This window comes from Heptranchias perlo, chromosome 28 (assembly GCF_035084215.1).
Source record: "Heptranchias perlo isolate sHepPer1 chromosome 28, sHepPer1.hap1, whole genome shotgun sequence".
Classification (NCBI taxonomy): Eukaryota; Metazoa; Chordata; class Chondrichthyes; order Hexanchiformes; family Hexanchidae; genus Heptranchias; species Heptranchias perlo.
Window position 1 is genome coordinate 35,841,662 of NC_090352.1, and position 20,494 is coordinate 35,862,155.

General features: G+C 46.4%; 1 protein-coding gene across 1 annotated transcript in view; it reads left to right on the top strand.

Moving 5' to 3' along the window:
* Positions 1–20,494, top strand: part of dhx40 (DEAH (Asp-Glu-Ala-His) box polypeptide 40) — a 28,952-nt gene that overhangs the window by 4,609 nt on the left and 3,849 nt on the right. Inside the window, exons 4-15 of the mRNA XM_068008478.1 lie at positions 4,147–4,380; positions 5,769–5,835; positions 7,355–7,486; positions 8,931–9,030; positions 10,290–10,376; positions 11,043–11,225; positions 13,351–13,431; positions 15,291–15,448; positions 16,846–16,960; positions 18,102–18,210; positions 18,368–18,462; positions 19,338–19,407. Coding sequence (XP_067864579.1) covers positions 4,147–4,380; positions 5,769–5,835; positions 7,355–7,486; positions 8,931–9,030; positions 10,290–10,376; positions 11,043–11,225; positions 13,351–13,431; positions 15,291–15,448; positions 16,846–16,960; positions 18,102–18,210; positions 18,368–18,462; positions 19,338–19,407 — 1,431 coding nt within the window. The remainder of the gene's footprint in view (positions 1–4,146; positions 4,381–5,768; positions 5,836–7,354; positions 7,487–8,930; positions 9,031–10,289; positions 10,377–11,042; positions 11,226–13,350; positions 13,432–15,290; positions 15,449–16,845; positions 16,961–18,101; positions 18,211–18,367; positions 18,463–19,337; positions 19,408–20,494) is intronic.

Sequence of the window (20,494 nt, forward strand, 5' to 3'; positions counted from 1 at the left end):
TTCATTGTTGCTGGGTCAAAATCCTGGAACTCCGTCCCTGACAGTACTGTGGGAGCACCTTCACCACATGGGACTGCAGTGACTCTCGAAGGAGGCCCACCACCACTTTCTCAAGGGGTCTGGGAAAAGGAAAAGAAATATATCCCTGTGAGGAGGAGGAAAGACTCCACAAAAAGGGTGAACCAACCATGGCTAACTAAGGAAGTCAAGGATGGTATCAGGTTAAAAGAAAAAGCATACAACATGGCAAAGATTACTGGTAAGCCCGAAGATTGGGAAAACTTTAAAAACCAGCAAAGGATGACTAAAAGAATAATAAAGAGGGAGAAAATAAATTATGAGAGTAAACAAATTATGAGAGTAAACTAGCAAGAAATATAAAAACTTCTATAAGTATATAAAAAGGAAGAGGGTAGATAAATTAAACATTGGTCCCTTAGAGGATGAGACTGGGGAAATAATAATGGAAAACAAGGAAATGGCAGAGGAATTGAACAGATATTTTGTATCTGTCTTCCCAGTAGACACTAATAACATACAAATAATAGTAGAAAATCAAGGGCAAAGGGGAGGGAGGAACTAAAAATAATCTCGATCACTAGAGAAAAAGTACTAGGTAAACTAATGGGTCTAAAGGCTGACAAGTCCCCTGGACCTGATGGCTTGCATCCGAGGGTCTTAAAGGAAGTGGCTACAGAGATAGTGGATGCATTTGTTGTAATCTTCCAGAATTCACAAGATTTTGGAAAGATCCCAGCAGATTGGAAAACCGCAAAAGTACCACCCCTATTCGAGAAGGGAGTGAGACAGAAAGCAGGTAACTATAGACCAGTTAGCCTAACATCTGTCATTGGGAAAATGCTAGAATCCATTATTAAGGAAGTAGTAGCAGGACATTTGGAGACTCATAATACAATCAAGGAGAGTCAACATGGTTTTATGAAGGGGAAATCGTGTCTGACAAATTTATTAGAGTTCTTTGAGGAAGTAACGGGCAGGGTGGATAAAGGGGAACCAATGGATGCAGTATATTTGGATTCCCAAAAGGCATTCGATAAGGTGCCACATAAAAGATTACTGCACAAGATAAGAGCTCATGGTGTTGGGGGTAATATACTGGCATGGATAGAGGATTTTCAAAATGGCAATCTGTAACTAGTGGGGTGCCGCAGGGATCAGTGCTGGGGCCTCAACTATTTACAATATATATCAATGACTTGGATGAAGGAGCAAAGTGTCTTGTGGCCAAATTTGCTGATGATACAAAGATAGGTGGAATAGCAAGTTGCGAGGAGGACACAAAGTGTCTGCAAAGGGATATTGACAGGTTAAGCGAATGGGCAAAAATTTGGCAGATGGAATATAATGTGGGAAAATGTGAAGTCATCCACTTTGGGAGGAAAAATAAAAAAGCAAACTATTATTTGAATGGAGAAATACTACAAAATGCTGCGGTACAGAGGGATCTGGGTGACCTCGTACGTGAAACACTAAAAGTCAATATACAGGTGCAGCAGGTAATCCAGAAGGCAAACGGAATATTGGCCTTTATTTCTCGGGGGATGGAGTATAAAAGCAGGGAGGTCATGCTACAACTGTACAGGGTGCTGGTGAGACCACACCTGGAGTACTGCGTACAGTTCTGGTGCCCTTATTTAAGGAAGGACATACTTGCATTGGAGGCAGTTCAGAGAAGGTTCACTAGGTTGATTCCGGGTATGGAAGGGTTGTCTTATGAGGAAAGATTGAACAGGTTGGGTCTGTACTCACTGGAGTTTAGAAGAATGAGAGGAGATCTTATTGAAACATACAAGATTCTGAGGGGACTCGATAGGGTAGATGCTGAGAGGATGTTACCCCTCATGGGGGAATCTAAAACTAGGGGGCATAGTCTCAGAATGAGGGGTCGCCCATTGAAGACGGAAATGAGGAGGAATTTCTTCTCCCAGAGGGTTGTGAATTTTTGGAATTCTTTACTCCAAAAAGCTGTGGAGGCTGAGTCATTGAATACATTCAAGGCTGAGTTAGACAAATTTTTGATCAGCAAGGGAGTGAAAGGATATGGGGAAAAGACGGAAAAGTGGAGTTGAGGTAAAAATCAGATCAGCCATGATCTCATTAAATGGTGGAGCAGGCTCGAGGGGCCGAATGGCCCACTCCTGCTCCTATCTCTTATGGTCTTATGGCAATTAAGGATGGGCAATAAATGACGGCCTTGCCAGCGACGCCCACATCCCAAGAATGAATTTTTTAAAAAGCAGCCATTTTTCATGGGTGATCCCAGAAAGTGGTGTCAGTGAGGGGCTATTTTAGGGGGTGTTTATCCCAGTCCGATTCTGTCACACCCCTGATGCTTCCGCCTACACTTTCCAGGAAGGGGGCAACTCAACAGCAAACAGCAGCAAGAATCCTGGCTGATTCATTTTTCCCTCCTCCCTGTCTTAGAGGCACTGAGGCTCATGGTAGAACCTCAGCCACTGCCCTGGCTGGGATCAGCTAACTCAGGACAGACTGAGTCTCAAACCTGGGACCGGGTGCTCTCTTATGTCTCAGTTCATAGCATAAATGTAAGGAATCTTACAACACCAGGTTATAGTCCAACAATTTTATTTTAAAATCACAAGCTTTCGGAGATTATCCCCTTCCCCACTCACCTGACGAAGGGGATAATCTCCGAAAGCTTGTGATTTTAAAATAAAATTGTTGGACTATAACCTGGTGTTGTAAGATTCCTTGCATTTGTCCACCCCAGTCCATCACTGGCATCTCCACATCATTCATAGCTCCTTGAAAGTGGAGTCACAGGTGGATAGGGTGGTGAAGAAGGCATTCAGCATGCTTGGTTTCATTGGTCAGAACATTGAATACAGGAGTTGGGATGTCTTGTTGAAGTTGTACAAGACATTAGTTAGGCCACACTTGGAATACTGTGTACAGTTCTGGTCACCCTATTATAGAAAGGATATTATTAAACTAGAAAGAGTGCAGAAAAGATTTACTAGGATGCTACCGGGACTTGATGGTTTGACTTATAGGGAGAGGTTGGATAGACTGAGACTTTTTTCCCTGGAGAGTAGGAGGTTAAGGGGTGATCTTATAGAAGTCTATAAAATAATGAGGGGCATAGATGAGGTAGATAGTCAAAATCTTTTCCCAAAGGTAGGGGAATCTATAACGAGGGGCCATAGATTTAAGGTGAGAGGTGAGAGATACAAAAGGGTCCAGAGGGGCAATTTTTTCACTCAAAGGGTGGTGAGTGTCTGGAACGAGCTGCCAGAGGCAGTCGTAGAGGTGGGTACAATTTTGTCTTTTAAAAAGCATTTGGACAGTTACATGGGTAAGATGGGTATAGAGGGATATGGGCCAAGTGCAGGCAATTGGGACTAGCTTAGTGGTATAAACTGGGCGACATGGACATGTTGGGCCGAAGGGCCTGTTTCCATGTTGTAACTTCTATGATTCTATAATACAGCACAGAAGGAGACCATTCGGGCCATCGTGTCTGTGCCGGCTCTTTTGAAAGAGCTGTCCAATTAGCCGCATCCCCCCTTGCTCTTTCCCCATAGCCTTGCAGATTTCTCCTTTGCAAGTACTTATCCAATTCCCTTTTGAAAGTTACTATTGAATCTGCTTCCACCACCCTTTCAGGCAGTGCATTTCAGATCATAACTCACTGTGTAAAAAAAAATTCTCCTCATCTCCCCTCTGGATCTTTTGCCAATTATCTTAAATCTGTGTCCACCGGTTACCGACCCCCCCCTGCCAGTGGAAACGATTTTTCCTTATTTACTCTATTAAAGTCAGTCATAATTTTGAACAGCTCTATTATATCTCCCCTTAACCTTCCCTGCTCTAAGGAGAACAATCCCAGCTTCTCTGGTCTCTCTATGTAATTGAAGTCCCTCATCCCTGGTGTCATTTCTGGTAAATCTTCTCTCCAAGGCCTTGACATCCACATAGAGCAGTGCGTTTACCCACTGAAGTCAATGGAAGTGAAATTCGGGCAGGTGTCCTTAGCGGGTCGGCTTATTGCACAGGCGGTGAAGAAGAAATGAACCCCATTTGTGTAAAATTGCAGTGTGTGTAGAAATTTGCTGGGCCGTGCCAAATCGCTGCTCCTAACGATGGTGTCCTTTCTCCCCGCAGGATATTCTCTTCGGTTTGCTCAAGTCCCTGTCGGCACGGGTGACGCCATCACATGAGCGCAAGTTTCCCCTGAAAGTGGTGGTGATGTCGGCCACGTTGGAGACGGAGAAACTCTCTGAATTTCTCGCCGACTGCCCCGTCTGTCATGTGTCGGGCAGGACTTACCCCGTCAAGGAACTATTCTGCAACCTGATTGGACCGAAGGACAAAGAGGGCATGGGATTTGTTAAAGACGTAAGTGTTTAATTACCGATACACCCCGACAATGTGGCAGGCTCCCGGTTTGAGCCGTGCTCTTTGTGGGGGCAGGTGGGTTGAGTGGATAGAACTCTTGTCTCTAAGTAAGAAGGTGCTGGTTTCAGGTTAAGGGGAGATTTAATAGAGGTATTCAAAATATTGAGGGGTTTAGATAGAGTAAATAAGGAGAAACTGTTTCCACTGGCAGGAGGGTCGGGAACCAGAGGACACAGATTTAAGGTGATCGGCAAAAGAACCAGAGGGGAGATGAGAATTTTTTTTATGCAGCAAGTTGTTGTGATCACAGCTTGAAAGATGTAAGGAATCTTACAACACCAGGCTATAGTCCAACTCGCTCACCTGACGAAGGAGAAAGCCTCCGAAAGCTTGTGATTTTTAAATATAACAGTTGGACTATAACCTGGTGTTGTAAGATTCCTTACATTTGTCAACCCCAGTCCATCACCGGCATCTCCACATCACAGCTTGAAAGGTTAGTGGATGCAGATTCAATAGTAACTTTCAAAAGGGGATTGGAAAGATACTTGAAAAGGAAAAAATATGCAGGGCTATGGGGAAAGAGGAAGGGGCGGTGAGACTAATCGGATAGCTCTTTCAAAAAGCCAGCAGAGGCACGATGGGCTGAATGGCCACCTTCTGTGCTGTAAGATTTTATGACTTGAGCACCTGATCTAGGCTGACACTCCAGTGCAGTACTGAGGGAGTGCTGCCTTGTCAGAGGTGCTGACCTTCAGATGAGATGTTAAACCAAAGCTCTGTCTGCCTGTTCGGTTAGGCGTAAAACATCCCATGGCACTATTGGAAGATGATTAGGGAGCTCTCCCATTCCTGTAACTCTGGACTCTTGTGCATCCCCCACTTCCTTCGCTGCATCATTGGATTCTAGGCCCTAAGCTCTGCGATTCCTTCCCATAACCTCTCCACCACCTTTACGATGCTCCTTAAAACCTACATCTTTGACCAAGCACCTGTTCTAATGTCTTCTTTGCTCTGTATCAATATTTGTTTGATTACACTCCTCTGAAGCACCTTGGGACGTTTTACTACGTTAAAGGCGCTATATAAATGCAAGTTGTTTTGTTGTCCTGGCCAATATTTATCCCTCAACCAACACCACCAAAATCTCAGGTTAACTGGCCTTTTATCTCAGTTGATCATTGATCTCATTGTACAACCTTTCTGCATGAAATTGGCTGCTGTGTTTGTCTACATAACAGTAATTGCACTTCAATAGTAATTGATTGTGAAGCACTCTGAGACATCTTGAGGACACGATAGGGCAACGTATAAATACAAGTTCTTTCTTTCTAAACCACAGCGGAGTTTGCTCAATGTTGTAATCTTGTCTTGTTCTTCTTTTCCAGGTTGTAAATATCACTTTGGACATTCACATGAATGAACTGGAAGGAGACATCCTGGTGTTTTTAACAGGTGGGTCACAGCATAATAGACTGAGTCTGTAGCATAACCTGTCAGATGTTTCCTACACACTACTGGGCTCTGGGAAAGGGGGACATAGGGGTCAAAGTTGAAGTTGCCAGCTTTGATATCCTTCTGTGTTTACCAGCTACATGGGTATATTTGCCAGCTGCATACATGGAAAATTCATGTTTATCATGATGGGGTAACTAGTATCAGTCATGGCTCAGTGATAGCACTCTTGCCTCTGAGTCAGAGGGTCCTGGGTTCAAGCCCCACTCCAGAAAGTTAAGTGCATAATCTGGGACGACACTCCAGTGCCAGTACTGAGGGAGTGCTGCGCTGTTGGAGGTGCCATCTTTCAGATAAGATGTTAAACCGAGGCCCCATCTGCCCTCTCAGGTGAACATAAATGATCCCACGGCACTATTTGAAGAGAAGCTCGGGAGTTCTCCCTGGTGTCCTGGCCAATATTTATTCCTCAACCAACATCCCTAAACATTTCCAAATCGTTCACCTGAGGAAGGAGGTAGCCTCCGAAAGCTTGTGAATTTAAAATAAAATTGCTGGACTATAACTTGGTGTTGTAAAATTGTTTACAATTGTCAACCCCAGTCCATCACCGGCATCTCCACATCATAACATCCCTAAAGACAGATTTTCTGGTTATTATCTCCTTGCTGTTTGTGGGAGCTTGCTGTGTGCAAATTGGCTGCCACATTTCCTACATTACAACAGTGATTACACTTCACAAAATTACTTAATTGGCTGTAAAGCGCTTTGGGACGTCTTGAGGTCGTGAAAGGTGCTAATAGTGTGCACCACCTTTAACCCTTACACTGCCATCCAGTTTAAAGGCGACAGCTGTGTTTCTGAGCCAATTTCCTAAGTTTTCAGGCCCCGGACAAGGACAAACACTGCGAGTACAGTGGTAAAATGACCCCAAGGACAGGAATAGTTATATGATGTGCTATTTACCCTAAACTATGGAATTTTTAATAATTCTGTTCAATATTTTAGCTATAATTTCATTTTTTCTATCTAATTGATTTATTCAAAGACTTTTCTAGCTTTTACTTTTTAAAAATAATTAACTCATTTGCCTCTTGGCTTCTGCCAGTCATTTTGGAAGTGAGAGCAACTTTTCAGCTTAAAAAAAATCTGGAAATCAAAAGCCGGGATCCGTAAAAGTGACCACGAAGCTGTTGGATTGTCGTAAAAACCTATCTGGTTTACTAATGTCCATTAGGGAAGGAACCCTGCCATCCTTACCCGGTCTGGGCCTCCATGTGAATCCAGTCCCACACCAACATGGTTGACTCTTGTGAGGCCACTTCAGAGGGCAGTCAAGTCACTCAGGGCAACTAGGGATGGGCAATAAATGCCAGCCTTGCCAGTGACGCCCACACAGTGAGAATGAATATATATAAAAAATAAACTTCTATTGTGGGATATTCAGCACTCAATTCAAAATGCTCAGTTACACTGGATGAGTCCGACATGTGCTGTTTAACCGTTTTCCTTGCAATAGGACAGTCTGAGATTGAGCGAGCGTGCGATCTGCTTTTTAAGAAGGGAGAGTCAGTTGATTACCAATACGACGTGAGGGATGAATCGGTCGAAGGGCTGCTCATACTGCCACTATATGGGTCTATGTCAACAGGTAATGCTAATTGCAAAAATAAAATGGGCAATCTCTACGTACTCTCTTTGAAGTTTAAGGGGAGCTTTGATAGTGGTGTTCAAAATCATGAACAGTTTTAATAGACCAAATAGGGAGAAACTATTTCCAGTGGCAGAAGGGTTGGTAACCAGAGGGCACAGAATTAAGGTGATCGGCAAATGAGGAAACATTGTTTTACGCAGCGAGTTGTAATGATCTGGAATGTGCTGCCTAAAGGGTGGTGGAAGCAGTTTCAATAGTAACTTTCAAAAGGGAATTGGATAAATATTTCAAGGGAAAAAATTTGCAGGGCTATGGGGAAAGAGCAGGGGAATAGGACTAATTGAATAGCTCTTTCAAAGAGCCGGCACAGGCATGATGGGCCAAATGGCCTCCTCCTGTGCTGTACCTACTATGATAAATTATTTTATTCACATCTCCGTCTGTAGTTTCCTCGCTCACTGTCTGTGATCCCAAGGACACAGTCCTGCTCCCAGGACTCTGACCCGTGTTTGTAGTCCCACGGCCTCACTGTCCTTGGGTTGTCCTTCCTGTTCTGGGGACAGCCCCGGTCTCTCTTCATCTCTCCCTACAGTGGCGTGGGGTTGGGATTGAGAATTCAGTGCCTGAAGAAAGTGACCGTGAACTTGAGTCGTGCCCCTCTCGGCTGGACAAAAGCAAAATGGGAAGAGCAGGAGAAGCTTTGGCTGTGTGCTGGGGCCCACCTACTGTGGTGGGGATCTTATTGAAAGTCATGACATCTGATGCAGATAGTGATGTTTATAATGTTAGACCTCACCAGGTGTAAATTTTAATCCTCCTAACCAGGTTTCCTTGAACAGAAAGATTGACTCCCCACTGCACGTGGTAAAAGCACGTACACGCTGTCATTTCAGCCCTGGGCCCTGAGTTTGAATTCAGATCCAACTGCTGGGGGTAAAGATGTCTCCCCTCTTTGCTGACTCTCAGTGTCCTCAGTGAAAGGAGCTTGCAGCAGTTTCCGGTTATTGTCAGATATGGGTCCCTAGTGCACATTGGTATTAAATTGTCAGTGTAACTCTGAGAATTCATAAGGCTGACTCTTGTGGAAAATGGAAAAAGTTGCTTTGGTGCAATAGATACTGCTAATCTCAGGTTGTTGGGCATTATAGTGTTTGATGAGATAGTGTAGCAGGAGCTTTACTCTGTATCTAACCTGTGCTGTACCTGCCCTGGGAGTTTGATGGACAGTGTAGAGGGAGCTTTACACTGTATCTAACCCATGCTGTGCCTACTCTGGGAGTGTTTGAGGCTGCCATGGGGTAAAAATTGTTCCATTCCCAGCACTAACAGTCTCGGGCAGACAGGAGTAAGCCATCAGTGAGCCATTTCCGACTGTGGGCGCACTGTTTTAGTTGGCGTGTAGGGTTCTCTTATCTCAATTCTTAGTGTTTTTCTTCTTCAGATCAGCAGAGAAAGGTTTTTCTTCCTGCCCCACCCCGCATCAGGAAATGTGTTATCGCGACTAATATTGCAGCCACTTCCCTGACTATTGACAGAATAAGGTAAGAAAGTACAAGCTTGATATTACAGTCAGATGCTAATTATCCCCAGTTATTACAGTCTGTTCCTAATTGCTTTAGTTATCTAAACTTCTCCCCCAAAAATACTAATGTGTTGAGGTTCTACAGGTGCCAGCTACCCATCTCTTTTCAGTACCTCAAGTGACACTGGAAAATCATGCACACATCGAGACTGAGTGTCAGTTATTTGACCACGGGGAGCAATCACTGACCAGTCCAATCCTGTCGTTCCTTGATGTCCACGCAAACAAACTTTCCAAAAGAGGGAATTGACTAATGATAAGAAGCAGGACCTCTGGACAATGTCCTCTTTTCTCCCACCCACCCCCCTCTGACACAATTCAGGGGCACTGAGGCCAATTGCAATGCCACTTTTGCCACCCTGACTGAGGTCAGCTAACTCAGCGCAGGACTGGGGATCGAACCTAGGAGTTTCCTCTTCTCCACAGCTGGTGTCTTTGCCCATTGAACCTTTGGGGAAGCTGGTTAGATCCTTTATCAGGATCACTCTGACAAATAAGTCTGTCGAGTATTAGCACAGAATGTTGGCCCAACTTATTAATCAGTGCTGAGGGAATTCTGCCAGCAGGAAGGGAGAATCTTCCAGAGATTTGAGCACATAATCCAAGTTGATACTTCAGTGCAGTACTGAGGGAGTGCTGCACATTCGGAGGTGCCGTCTTTCGGTTGAGACATTAAACTAAGGTCCCCGTCTGCCATCTCATGACACTATTTGAAGAAGAGCAGGGGAGTTCTCCCCAGTGTCCTGGCCAACATTTATTCCTCAACCAACATCACTAAAACAGATTATCTAGTCTTTATCTCATTGCTGTTTTGGGGATTTTGCTGTATGCAAATTTGCTGCTGCCTTTCCTTACATTAAAACAGTGACTATACTTCAAAAAGTGCTTCATTGGCTGTAAAGCACTTTGGGACGTCCTGAGGTTGTGAAAGGCGCTGTATAAATGCAAATTCTATCTATCTATCTAAAAGTTTGTTTACTGACATGTCAGATGATAGACTGCAGAGTTGTAATTCAGAATGTATACCTGGCAGCAGAGCAGAACTGGAGGTCGGCCAGGGAATGAGAGGATTAATCCTTACCCACATCTATTTTAATAGATTTAAATATCCATTCATCACAGACTGTACATCATCAGGCAATGTGTACCTTGTGATTGGAGCTGGTTGCTGGTATTGTGTAATGTTGAGTCTCAGTCCCCATGTCCCTTTAATTACAGGTATGTTGTAGACTGTGGCTTTGTGAAGCAGCTGAATCACAATCCACGGGTTGGACTCGACATACTGGAGGTGGTTCCGATCTCAAAGTAAGTTTTAAAAAAAATATTTAAAAGTAATTCCAAATAAACACACCAGGTACAGACACAGAATTCTAGTCTGTTCTCATTGAGTCCCATTGTATAGAATCCCAATGTTTCAAACTCCTCTCCTTCACTCCAAATGAGTAGAATTCCAATGGACCAAACCCCTTCCCTATCGCTCCCATTGAATAGAATTCCAATGAACCAAACCCCTTCCCTGTCGCTCCCATTGAGTAGAGTTCCAATGGACCAAACCCCTTCCCTGTCGCTCCCATTGAGTAGAGTTCCAATGGACCAAACCCCTTCCCTGTCGCTCCCATTGAGTAGAGTTCCAATGGACCAAACCCCTTCCCTGTCGCTCCCATTAAATAGAATTCTAATGAACCAAACCCCTTCCCTGTCGCTCCCATTAAATAGAGTTCCAAGTGGTCCCTTCCCCTTCACTCCCATTGAGGAGAAATTTAATGGACCAGATCCCTTCCTATTCATTTCCATTGTACATAAAATCTAAACACAATTAAAAATAACAGCAAGTACTAAGAATGAAAGAATTATTTTGTCCCCTCAGCACAAATCGCATGCAGATATTTGCACTAGAGATGGCATTGATCTTGTTTAAGGTGAAAGTTTTTTCCAATTCAAAGCCTAACCCATTGTAATTGCCTGGTGCAGGAGTGAAGCCATGCAACGAGCAGGAAGAGCTGGAAGGACCTCTGCTGGGAAATGCTTTCGGATCTACAGCAAAGAATTCTGGGAGAAGTGCATGCCTGATCACATGGTCCCGGAGATCCAGAGAACAAGTTTAACATCTGTGATCCTTACCCTGAAGTGTCTCGGAATAAACAACGTTATTGGGTAATGTAGTCCTGATATAATTTCTGTTTTCCCCCTCCCCACCTCTTCCCCGGACATGTAGGGTGTTGGCCTGCGTCTATAGTTCTCCGCATGGGTGACGTCTGGAACAGAGGCCGGGTATTTTATAGTAGGCAGCTGCAGAGACCTGGAGCTTGTGTGCAATCCCCGCCCGGTCACTCTGATTGTGTAGAATCTTAATAAGCCAAACTCCATCCCATTCGCTTTCATTACTGTTTATAGAATCCCAATGGACCAAACCCTTCCCATTCTTTCCTGTTAAATACTTTCCTCACTGAGAGTTTACATGTAGCAGGGGGTAATTCAAAAATGTACTAAATATATATATATATAGTTAATTCTGCCTGCTGCAGGTTTTCAATTACTTCAGCAGTCTAAGATCCCCACTGCTGAGGGCACTTGCCTACAATCCTGTTCAGGCTGCATTTACACTGGAACTGTAGCATTGGTGCATAGTGAGTTCTCTTCACGACGAATTGTTATAACTATATGGTAAATGCAGCCAAAATTCAGAGTCAGGGCCCAACTGCTACCCCTCCCCTCGAGGAGCTACTCACCCTCTGCGCAGTGTCTCAAAGACAGCCCCGGCTGAGTTTGGTCATTTGGACTGATTCAGCATAATGGACTGAGTTTTTGAGCTGTCTCCTGCCGTGAGATTTGCAGATGGATTCCATCAAGTGATCTTATTCCAGCGAGGTACAGAAAGTAGTCAAATCTGAAGAAACTCTCCCTTTTTCTCTCCTATCGCTACCTCACCCCAGTGGCCATTTTTCATGAGTGGGCATCAGCAGGATTGCCAACTATGGAAGGCATCACAGCCGAGCACAATCTCGCCCTCGCCAGACATCCATTCACCTGTACTTACCAGCGGGCATCATTGGATAGTGATCAGATGTGAGAACTCTGGCGAATTTTCTTTCCCCTTTTCCCCCTCCCAGGGGCACTGAGGACTTTTTTTTGATCAACCGATTGTCTGGTTTCTTTGTGTGTGTGTCAATCACCATGTTAAAAGACTCCTAAGAAATCTGCCCCCACGGCTCGGGTTTCCTTTTGCCTGATTGGAGTGCAGACTCTCTCCCCATCGGGGTATGTCCCACTTACCCAAGCCCAGAGAGCTTAAGGGCAATGTGGCAGAGTTGAGGTTGAGGGAGCCCCACCAAGTGCTGAGGATCCTGCTGGTGTTCAACCAGCTAAAACCCACGCGGCTTACCAGCAACGAGCACTGGTGAGTCTCCCGCTACTTGTCCAGCTAGCACCACGCTACCCATTAGGGCACTGGCTGGCAGGATTATCCGGACCTGAGTGGGAAGAATCCCGGCCCCTAGTGACCGGTCTAACCATCCAGGTTCCTATAGTGAGCCAGGCTAGCTGGTCATCTGGATTATTGCTGACCTGCTTGGTTCAGGTATGGGATTACCGAGTGTGCCACTGAGGGTTGACTTGTGTAGGGAGGGAGGAGGCCCGTGTGGAGCATAATGACTGGCATAGACCAGTTGGGCCGAATGGCCTGTTTCTGTGCTGTAGATTCAATGTAACTCGATGTTCCCAACTTCCATAGCCAGGTGTGCCATTTTTTTTATTCGTTCATGGGATGTGGGCTTCGCTGGCAAGGCCAGCATTTATTGCCCATCCCTAATTACCCTTGGGAAGGTGGTGGTGAGCCGCCTTTTTGAACCGCTGCAGTCCGTGTGGTGAAGGTTGTCCCACAGTACTGTTTGTAGGGAGTTCCAGGATTTTGACCCAGTGACGATGAAGGAACGACGATATATTTCCAAGTCGGGATGGTGTGTGACTTGGAGGGGGAACGTGCAGGTGGTGTTGTTCCCATGTGCCTGCTGCCCTTGTCCTTCTAGGTGGTAGAGGTTTGGGAGGTGCTGTCGAAAAGCCATGTTGACCCTAAAGAGATCCCACCAAACCTCCACCCCAAGGAGACAAGGAAAGGCCAACTGTAGCACCCTGTAGAATGAGATCCATACAATCTGGTACCAAGCCGCACAGACCAGTCCTCACTAAACCTCCTCTCACCCCTACAGGGAAAGCCGACTAAGACAATTGTTTTGTTACATTTCCTACTCTCCTGAGTGAGGTTTGTTTGGTTGCTCCCTAGGTTTCCATATCTTGACAGCCCAGAGGAGAGGCACATCCTAGAAGCACTGAAGCAGCTCTACCAGAGTGATGCTATTGACAGGTGAGCGACTGACCCCATCATTGACTGTGTGTTCAGTTTAACAACTCACCTGAAGGACACCACCTCTAACAGTGCAGCACTCCCTCAACACTGCACTGCAGTCTCAGCCTAGGTTACATGCTCACGTCCTGGAGTTGGGTTTGAACCCACAAACTTCTGACTCCGAGGTAAAAGTGCTACCAACTGAGCCAAGCTGATTCCTGGCCACTTTGACAAAGGGCCTACCCAAATTGTTATGCTAACTTTGTCTTCCAGAGGCTAAATAACCTGTGGGTATAGGAGCCTTAGCTTATAGTTAACTCCTTCCCTCCCTTCTCCGGGATGTTGAGACCAATTGTAGCTGCTGACTCAGCAGAGACCAGGAATCCAACCTGAGACATTCTGGGTCGATATTAATCAGTAACACAGCAATTAGTAGATTTACCCATTGGGGATCCCCACACTCTCTCCTTAAACACTATGATACTGAACTTAGTAAAGGCTGTCACTTAACACTGGGTGACAGGACCCCAAAAGTGAAGCTTTTTACAGGGCTCCTGAAAACATAAAAGAAAAAGAAAGAAAGACTTGCATTTCCACAGCACCTTTCATGGCATCAGGACGTCCCAAAGCGCTTTACAGCCAATTAAGTACTTTTGAAGTGTCGTCACTGTTGTAATGTAGAAAACGCAGTAGCCAATTTGCGCACAGCAAGATCCCACAAACAGCAATGTGATAATGACCAAATAATTTGTTTTTAGTGATGTTGGTTGAGGTATAAATATTGGCCAGGCACAGGGGAAAACTCCCCTGCTCCTCTTTGAGATAGTGCCGTGGGATCTTTAACAGCCATCTGAGAGGGCAGGTATTAACGTCTCATCAGAAAGACGGCACCTCCGACAGTGCAGCACTCCCTCAGTAATGCACTGAAATGTCAGCCTGGATTATGTGCTCAAGTCTCTGGACTGGGGCTTGAACCCACGACCTTCTGACAGAGGCGAGAGTGCTACCCACTGAGCCACAGCTGACACCAACCATAACAAGGCTGGCACTGATGGGGACCCACTGTATTGCAGGTATTTTGTAGAGAGGGAAAAATGGACATTGTGGTTCTCAGCCGAATGTGAAAATCTCTCTCGAACCCTGACCATGGAACTGGCATCTATCTCCCAGTTGAGTAAAGGAGTCTGTGTGGCTAGCCTTTCCCTACTGACAGGGGGTGGCTGTCTGAGACTCGGCAGCTTCTGCTGGGAGGCAAAAGGTTATATATATATATATATAAAAAACAAGACAGAAGGACAGGGGTAATCATTCATCAGTATAAAAAGCGAGTTAATTATTCTTTTGCCACCTGTGGCTCAGTGGCAACACTCTCGCCTCTGAGTCAGAAGGCCCTGAGTTCAAGCCCCACTCCAGAGACTTGAACACAATCTAGACTGACACTCCCAGTGCAGTACTGAGCGAGTGCTGCACTGTCAGTGGAGCAGTCTTTCCTGATGAGACATTAAACTGTGGCTCCTCGGGAGGACGTGAAACTATTCAAAGAAGAGCAGGGGAGTTCTCCCAGGTGTCCTGGCCAAGGTTTATCCCTCGACCAACATCACGTAAACAGATTATCTGGTCATTATCACATTGCTGTTTGTGGGACTTGCTCTGTGCAAATTGGCTGCCGCGTTTCCTACATCACAACAGTAACAAACAGAAACAAGAAATGACTAGCGCGACTGCAAAAAAAAAAGTACTTCGAAAGTACTTCATTGGCTGTAAAGTATTTTGGGATGTCCCGAGATCGTGAAAGGCAATATAGAAATGCAAGTTTTTTTTTTGCAGTCGTGCTAGTCATTACTTGTTTCTGTTCCCCCCCCTTCCCCCCAACTCAGGACAGGATGGGTGACCAAACTCGGACGGCTGATGGTGGAGTTTCCTCTCCCGCCAGCTGTGACGCGGGCAGTGATAAAAGCCGCAGCGATGGGGTGCGAGAGCCTTTTGCTTCCAGTGGCCGCAATGCTTTCAGTGGAAAATGTTTTCATCCGACCAGGTAAAGATAAGGCTGAAGAGCAGCCTCTTGAAGAACTTAAGTTTGTACAGTACCTTAACACGTCGTCCCAAAGCACCTCCCAATAAAAAAAATTACTTTGAAGTGTAGTGACTGTTATATGGGTGAATGCGGCAGCAGAATCTCATGGCAATCAGATGGATGGCCAGTTAATCTGTTTTTTGGTGGTGTTGGTTTTAGGGAGGAATGTTGGCCAGGACACTGGGAGAACTCCCTGCTCTTCTTTGAATAGAATTTTTATCACCTACCTGAACAGAGCTCAGTTTAGCGACTCATCCGAAGAAAGCGCCTCCGACAATGCAGCACTCCCTCAGTGCAGCACTGAAGTGTCAGCCTAGGTTATGGGCTCAAGTCTCTGGAGTGGGGCTTGAACCCAAGATCTTCTGACTCGGGATTGAGAGTCCACCCAAACTAAACAACAATGGTGACATGATGATGCAGCAGCTTAACATAAGAAAACACTATTGAGAGTAAATATGTGACAATTGCTTTAAGGCTCCAAATACAGCAGGTCGAGTGTACAGCACAGAGAAATGACATGTACATGTACATTAACATGATACACAGGAGCTTAATCATATACAGTAACTTTGCAAATACTACCTCCAGTCTGCTTCCTAATTAATTGGTCACTCAATGTTTAAAAGAAATTGGCTCCCAGGCGTGTGAACCAGGTTGGCTCCAGGTTCAACATCCTGCCTGTGCTGTGTTAGCTGACCTAAGACTGGTGGCAGTAGTGTTGCTACAGTTGTCCTCAGTGCCTTGGTCTAGCGAGGAGGAGAACTAGGATCAGCCAGGATTACAGCTCTTGGTCGCTGCCCAGTGACTGCTGTTGGAAGTGCAGTTGTGTGGATTTGGGGCGGTCGAGATCGGGCTCGGCTATTTTTTCCCACCCCCTGCTGAGACTCCATAACCAGGCTCCAGTATGAAGAATGGCCAAACAGATACCAGAGTGGCTGCTGACCTGCACCGGGGGAACTGTACTTTTAGTGAGAGTCAACGCCTTCAGGAGAAAAGGGAGGAAAGAGAAGGAGATTTGGCAATGGTAGAATACGGGTGGGGTGTGTCCACAATCCTACACACCATGGCGAGGCATCAGGAAGAGACGATGAGCTTCCAGCAGGGGAAGGCAAAAGTGTAGGGAGACAAACTCCGGGCACTCTCACACATACCAGCTCATGGCTGGTTCGGTGGAGGCATTGAGAGACAGATTGGCTGGGCACAATGTTGGGGCGACCAATTCGAACCTCCTCAAAACAGTAACTAGAAAATGGGGGAGCAGAGAAGATACAACAAAAACGCAAGTTACAGGAATGGTGTGGGTGTAATGAGCTGGGGAGGGGGAACGCTCACTGAGGTCCTGTACTCTGTCCCAACAGGGAATCCGAACAAACAGAAAGAAGCCGAGCTGAGGCACCGGGAGCTGGCACTGGAGGCCGGCGGCAGCAACGACTTTGTCACATTACTCAACGTGTTCGAGAAGTGCAAAGCAAGGTAAGGATGGTGTGGGAGGGTGAGGAGACTCATTCGGCTTAACAAGCGGACAGAGCGGACCTGCATGGGCTCGTGGAAGCACTGCGTAGTGGGAGACCTGGGGATTTCCTGGTCTTAGCTGTGTTGCTTTACGGAGGTCAGGGACTTTGCAAAGGCAGGAAGGGTAGGAGAATCCAGAGAGACCCTGACTTGAAAAGGACCTGGGAGAAGGTTGAAGGGAAACTGAGAAAAGGAAAAAATACCTTGAAAAGAGGGAGTTACTGTGCCCCCTTGGCTCAGTGGGTAAATTCACCACCTGATATGGTTCTGGCCGCCTTCATGGGCCATGAAGGAACTAGTCCGTGCTCAGTTAGCTGATCTCACCCGCGGGAAAGAAAGACTTGAATTTATATAGGGCCTTTCACAACCTCAGAACATCCCAAGGCGCTTTACAACCAATGAAGTACTTTTGTAGCGTAGGCACTGTTGCAATGTAGGAAACACGGCAGCCAATTTGTTCACAGCAAGGTCCCACAATCAGCAATGTGATAATGACCAGATAATCTTTTTTTGGTGATGTTGGTTGAAGGATAAGTATTGGCCAGGACACAGGGAAGAACTCCTCTGCACTTCTTCGAATAGTGCCATGGGATCGTTTGCATCCACCTGAGAAGGCAGACATCTGTTTAACGTCTCATCTAAAAGACATACACTGGGAGTGTCAGCCTGGATTATGTGCTCAAGTCTGGAGTGGGACTTGAACCCACAACCTTCTGACTCAGGCAAAAATTATAATTACCCTCGGTACCCCTTGTATGGGAGGGGAAAACCAGGAGCCAGGGCTCCTGCTCCCATTCACTACTGGAAAGTACCTGTGTACAGATTTTGGTTGAGGACAGGATCATACTTGGCTGCAAAAGCCCCCCTGGTAGAATAGCCGCCAGCATTCACTGTCTGGAATCGGACATGAAGACTGGCCACTTGGGCAAAGTGCTAGGGGGTGCCCTCAGTAGAAGAATTTTGATGAACTAGGAGACGATTTTCAGTGCGAGTCGCAGCACTCGACCCGGGGACTGTCAGGACCTGGTTATTCTCCACCGTTGTTGGACTTGCACAGCTCCCCTGCTCCCTATGTAATCACACGTGTGATATTCGCCCTCAGTGACTCCCCGGCTTCCTGGTGCTGCGAACACTGGATCCACTGGCGAGCAATGAAGACCGCGTTTAGTGTGGAGACGCAGCTACGAGAAATACTCAATAAACTGAAACAGGTGGGAGTGCCTGAGTCCCTTTTTTTTTTAAAAGAATTCCAATTTGAAAGTGTTTTTAAATGCTTTAGGTGAAGAGTGTGTTATTTTCTCTTCTCTCGCTCTTTCTCTCACCCCTTAGAGTTTAACCAAAAGTTGATCTCCCTATTGATATTTGCAGACAAAGGACTTCCCCTCGGAGACGTTTGATGGCTCCAAGACTGAGCTACTGAGGAGGTGTCTGTGTGCTGGGTATTTCTGCAACGTGGCCAGACGGTAAGCAGGCAGCTCCTCGCCATTGTCAGAGACTTCTGTCTCTCGTCTGCCTCGTGAGTCTGTTTCTTTTTCTTTAATTATGCTTTCATCGAGAAGAGGGAAGTTGGTGTTGTCACTTTTGCACTTTGTGCAGGCAGTGTCAGCACCACCGATCTCGGCCGGATTCAGAAAGCTCCCTCAACTTCGTCACCGCGACAGCGGCCTGTCTGAATTGTGCTGCCAATTTAGTGTCAAATTCTGGGGACTTTTATCCTGCGACCCCTACGTTCAGACTGCCCAACGTATTTCATGCAGGACTCTTCCATTCAGCAGACCCAAGGGATTTTTATCTCATCACTCTGGGGTAGATCTGAACCTAAGGCCAGAGTTGAACCCACTCACCACCAAGCAGCACTTTGACTTACTTTGCAACAGGGGACCAAGCAGAGCCACTTTCATCTGTAGAAAACTCTCCTGTCTGTTGGGAATGACCTTCATTTACAGAACTAGGAATTCTGAGTGGTCAAGTGGGATGGAAACCCTGGTTCGTGTTCAGTTGGAATCGGCTATGAGCTCGATCTGTGCCCCTCTGTGCCGAGTTTAGAATCCTTTTCATTGATGGACCACCGTTTCCCCTCCTCTCATGTTCCGTGGATCCCAATCGGGAGCCCATGCTTACTCTGTAATTAATACCAGCCACACAAGGGGGGAGAATGAAGACAATCACCCTCCTGAAACTGCTTACAGTGACCTCCCCCCTAAAGGACGGTCACTGCACATCATGGCGAAGGACGGGGGCAGATTGTTCAGCTACTCACTCGCAGAATGTGGGAGAAGAACATGTAACCTGACAAAGTATAAAGGTTACAAGTAACACTTGGTGTATTTCTTTGCAGGTCTGTTGGTAAAACCTTTCACACCATGGATGGACATGGATCAGTTGTCCACATTCATCCATCCTCCATCGTACGTAACTTATTGTCACTGGGTTTATTTGTAACTTTATTTCTCCTCGTAGCATTTCCACCAAGGTCGGGGTGGGGAGGGATGGGGGGGTGGGGTGGGGAGGGGTAGGGGTAGGGAGGGTTGGAGGGTGGAGGGGTGGGGTGGGGTGGGGATGGGGGGGTGGGGTGTCACAGCTGAGCCTGATCCTGTCCTCACACAACATCCACACACAGGCACTTCCAGCCTAAGGACACTGGACAGTGATCAGAAACAGGAACCCTAGTTGGCTGTTACCCCTCCCTGGCACAGGGGATGCTGAGGCAAATCACAACTCCCCTATCGCTGCCAGCTCAGCTGGGATCAGCTAATTGAGGGATCGGAGCCAGTAGTCTCCCTAGCCCATATATCTCAGTAGCTGCATTCACTCACTGCATGCACAGGGATCCTAACAACAACTTGCGTTTTGGTGGTGGAGGCAGATTCAGTCATGGCCTCCAAAAGGGAACTGGATAAGTACTTGAGAGGAAAAAATTTGCAGGGCTGCGGGGATAGGGTGGGGGAGTGGGACTAGCTGGATTGCTCTTGCATAGAGCCGGCATGGACTCGATGGGCGGAATGGCCTCCTTCTGTGCTGTAACCTTCCTATGATTCTATACAGCGCCATTAACGTAGTAAAAACCTCCCAAGGCGCTTCACAGGAGCGTAATCAGACAAAAAAATTGACACCGAGCCAAAGACGGAGACGTTAGGAGAGGTGACCGAAACCTTGGACAAAGAGGTAGGTTTTAAGGTGCGTCTTAAAGGAGGAGAGAGAGAGAAAAGAGAGTTTTAGGGAGAGAATTCCAAAGCTTCGGGTCTAGACGGCTGAAGGCACGGCGGTCAATGGTGGGGCAAAGGGAGTCGGGGATGCGCGAGAAGCCGGCATTGGAGGAATGCAGAGTTCTCGGTGAATTGTAGGGCTGGGGGAGGTTACAGAAATGGGGAGGGGTCCAGTTCTAGGCCAATAACGGGTGGAGGACAGGGAGCAGATGCTCCCTTGGCCCGAGAATGTTGGTGTGATACAAAGATGGGAAGCGGAATATAAATTTCAAAAATAACTCACTTCTGT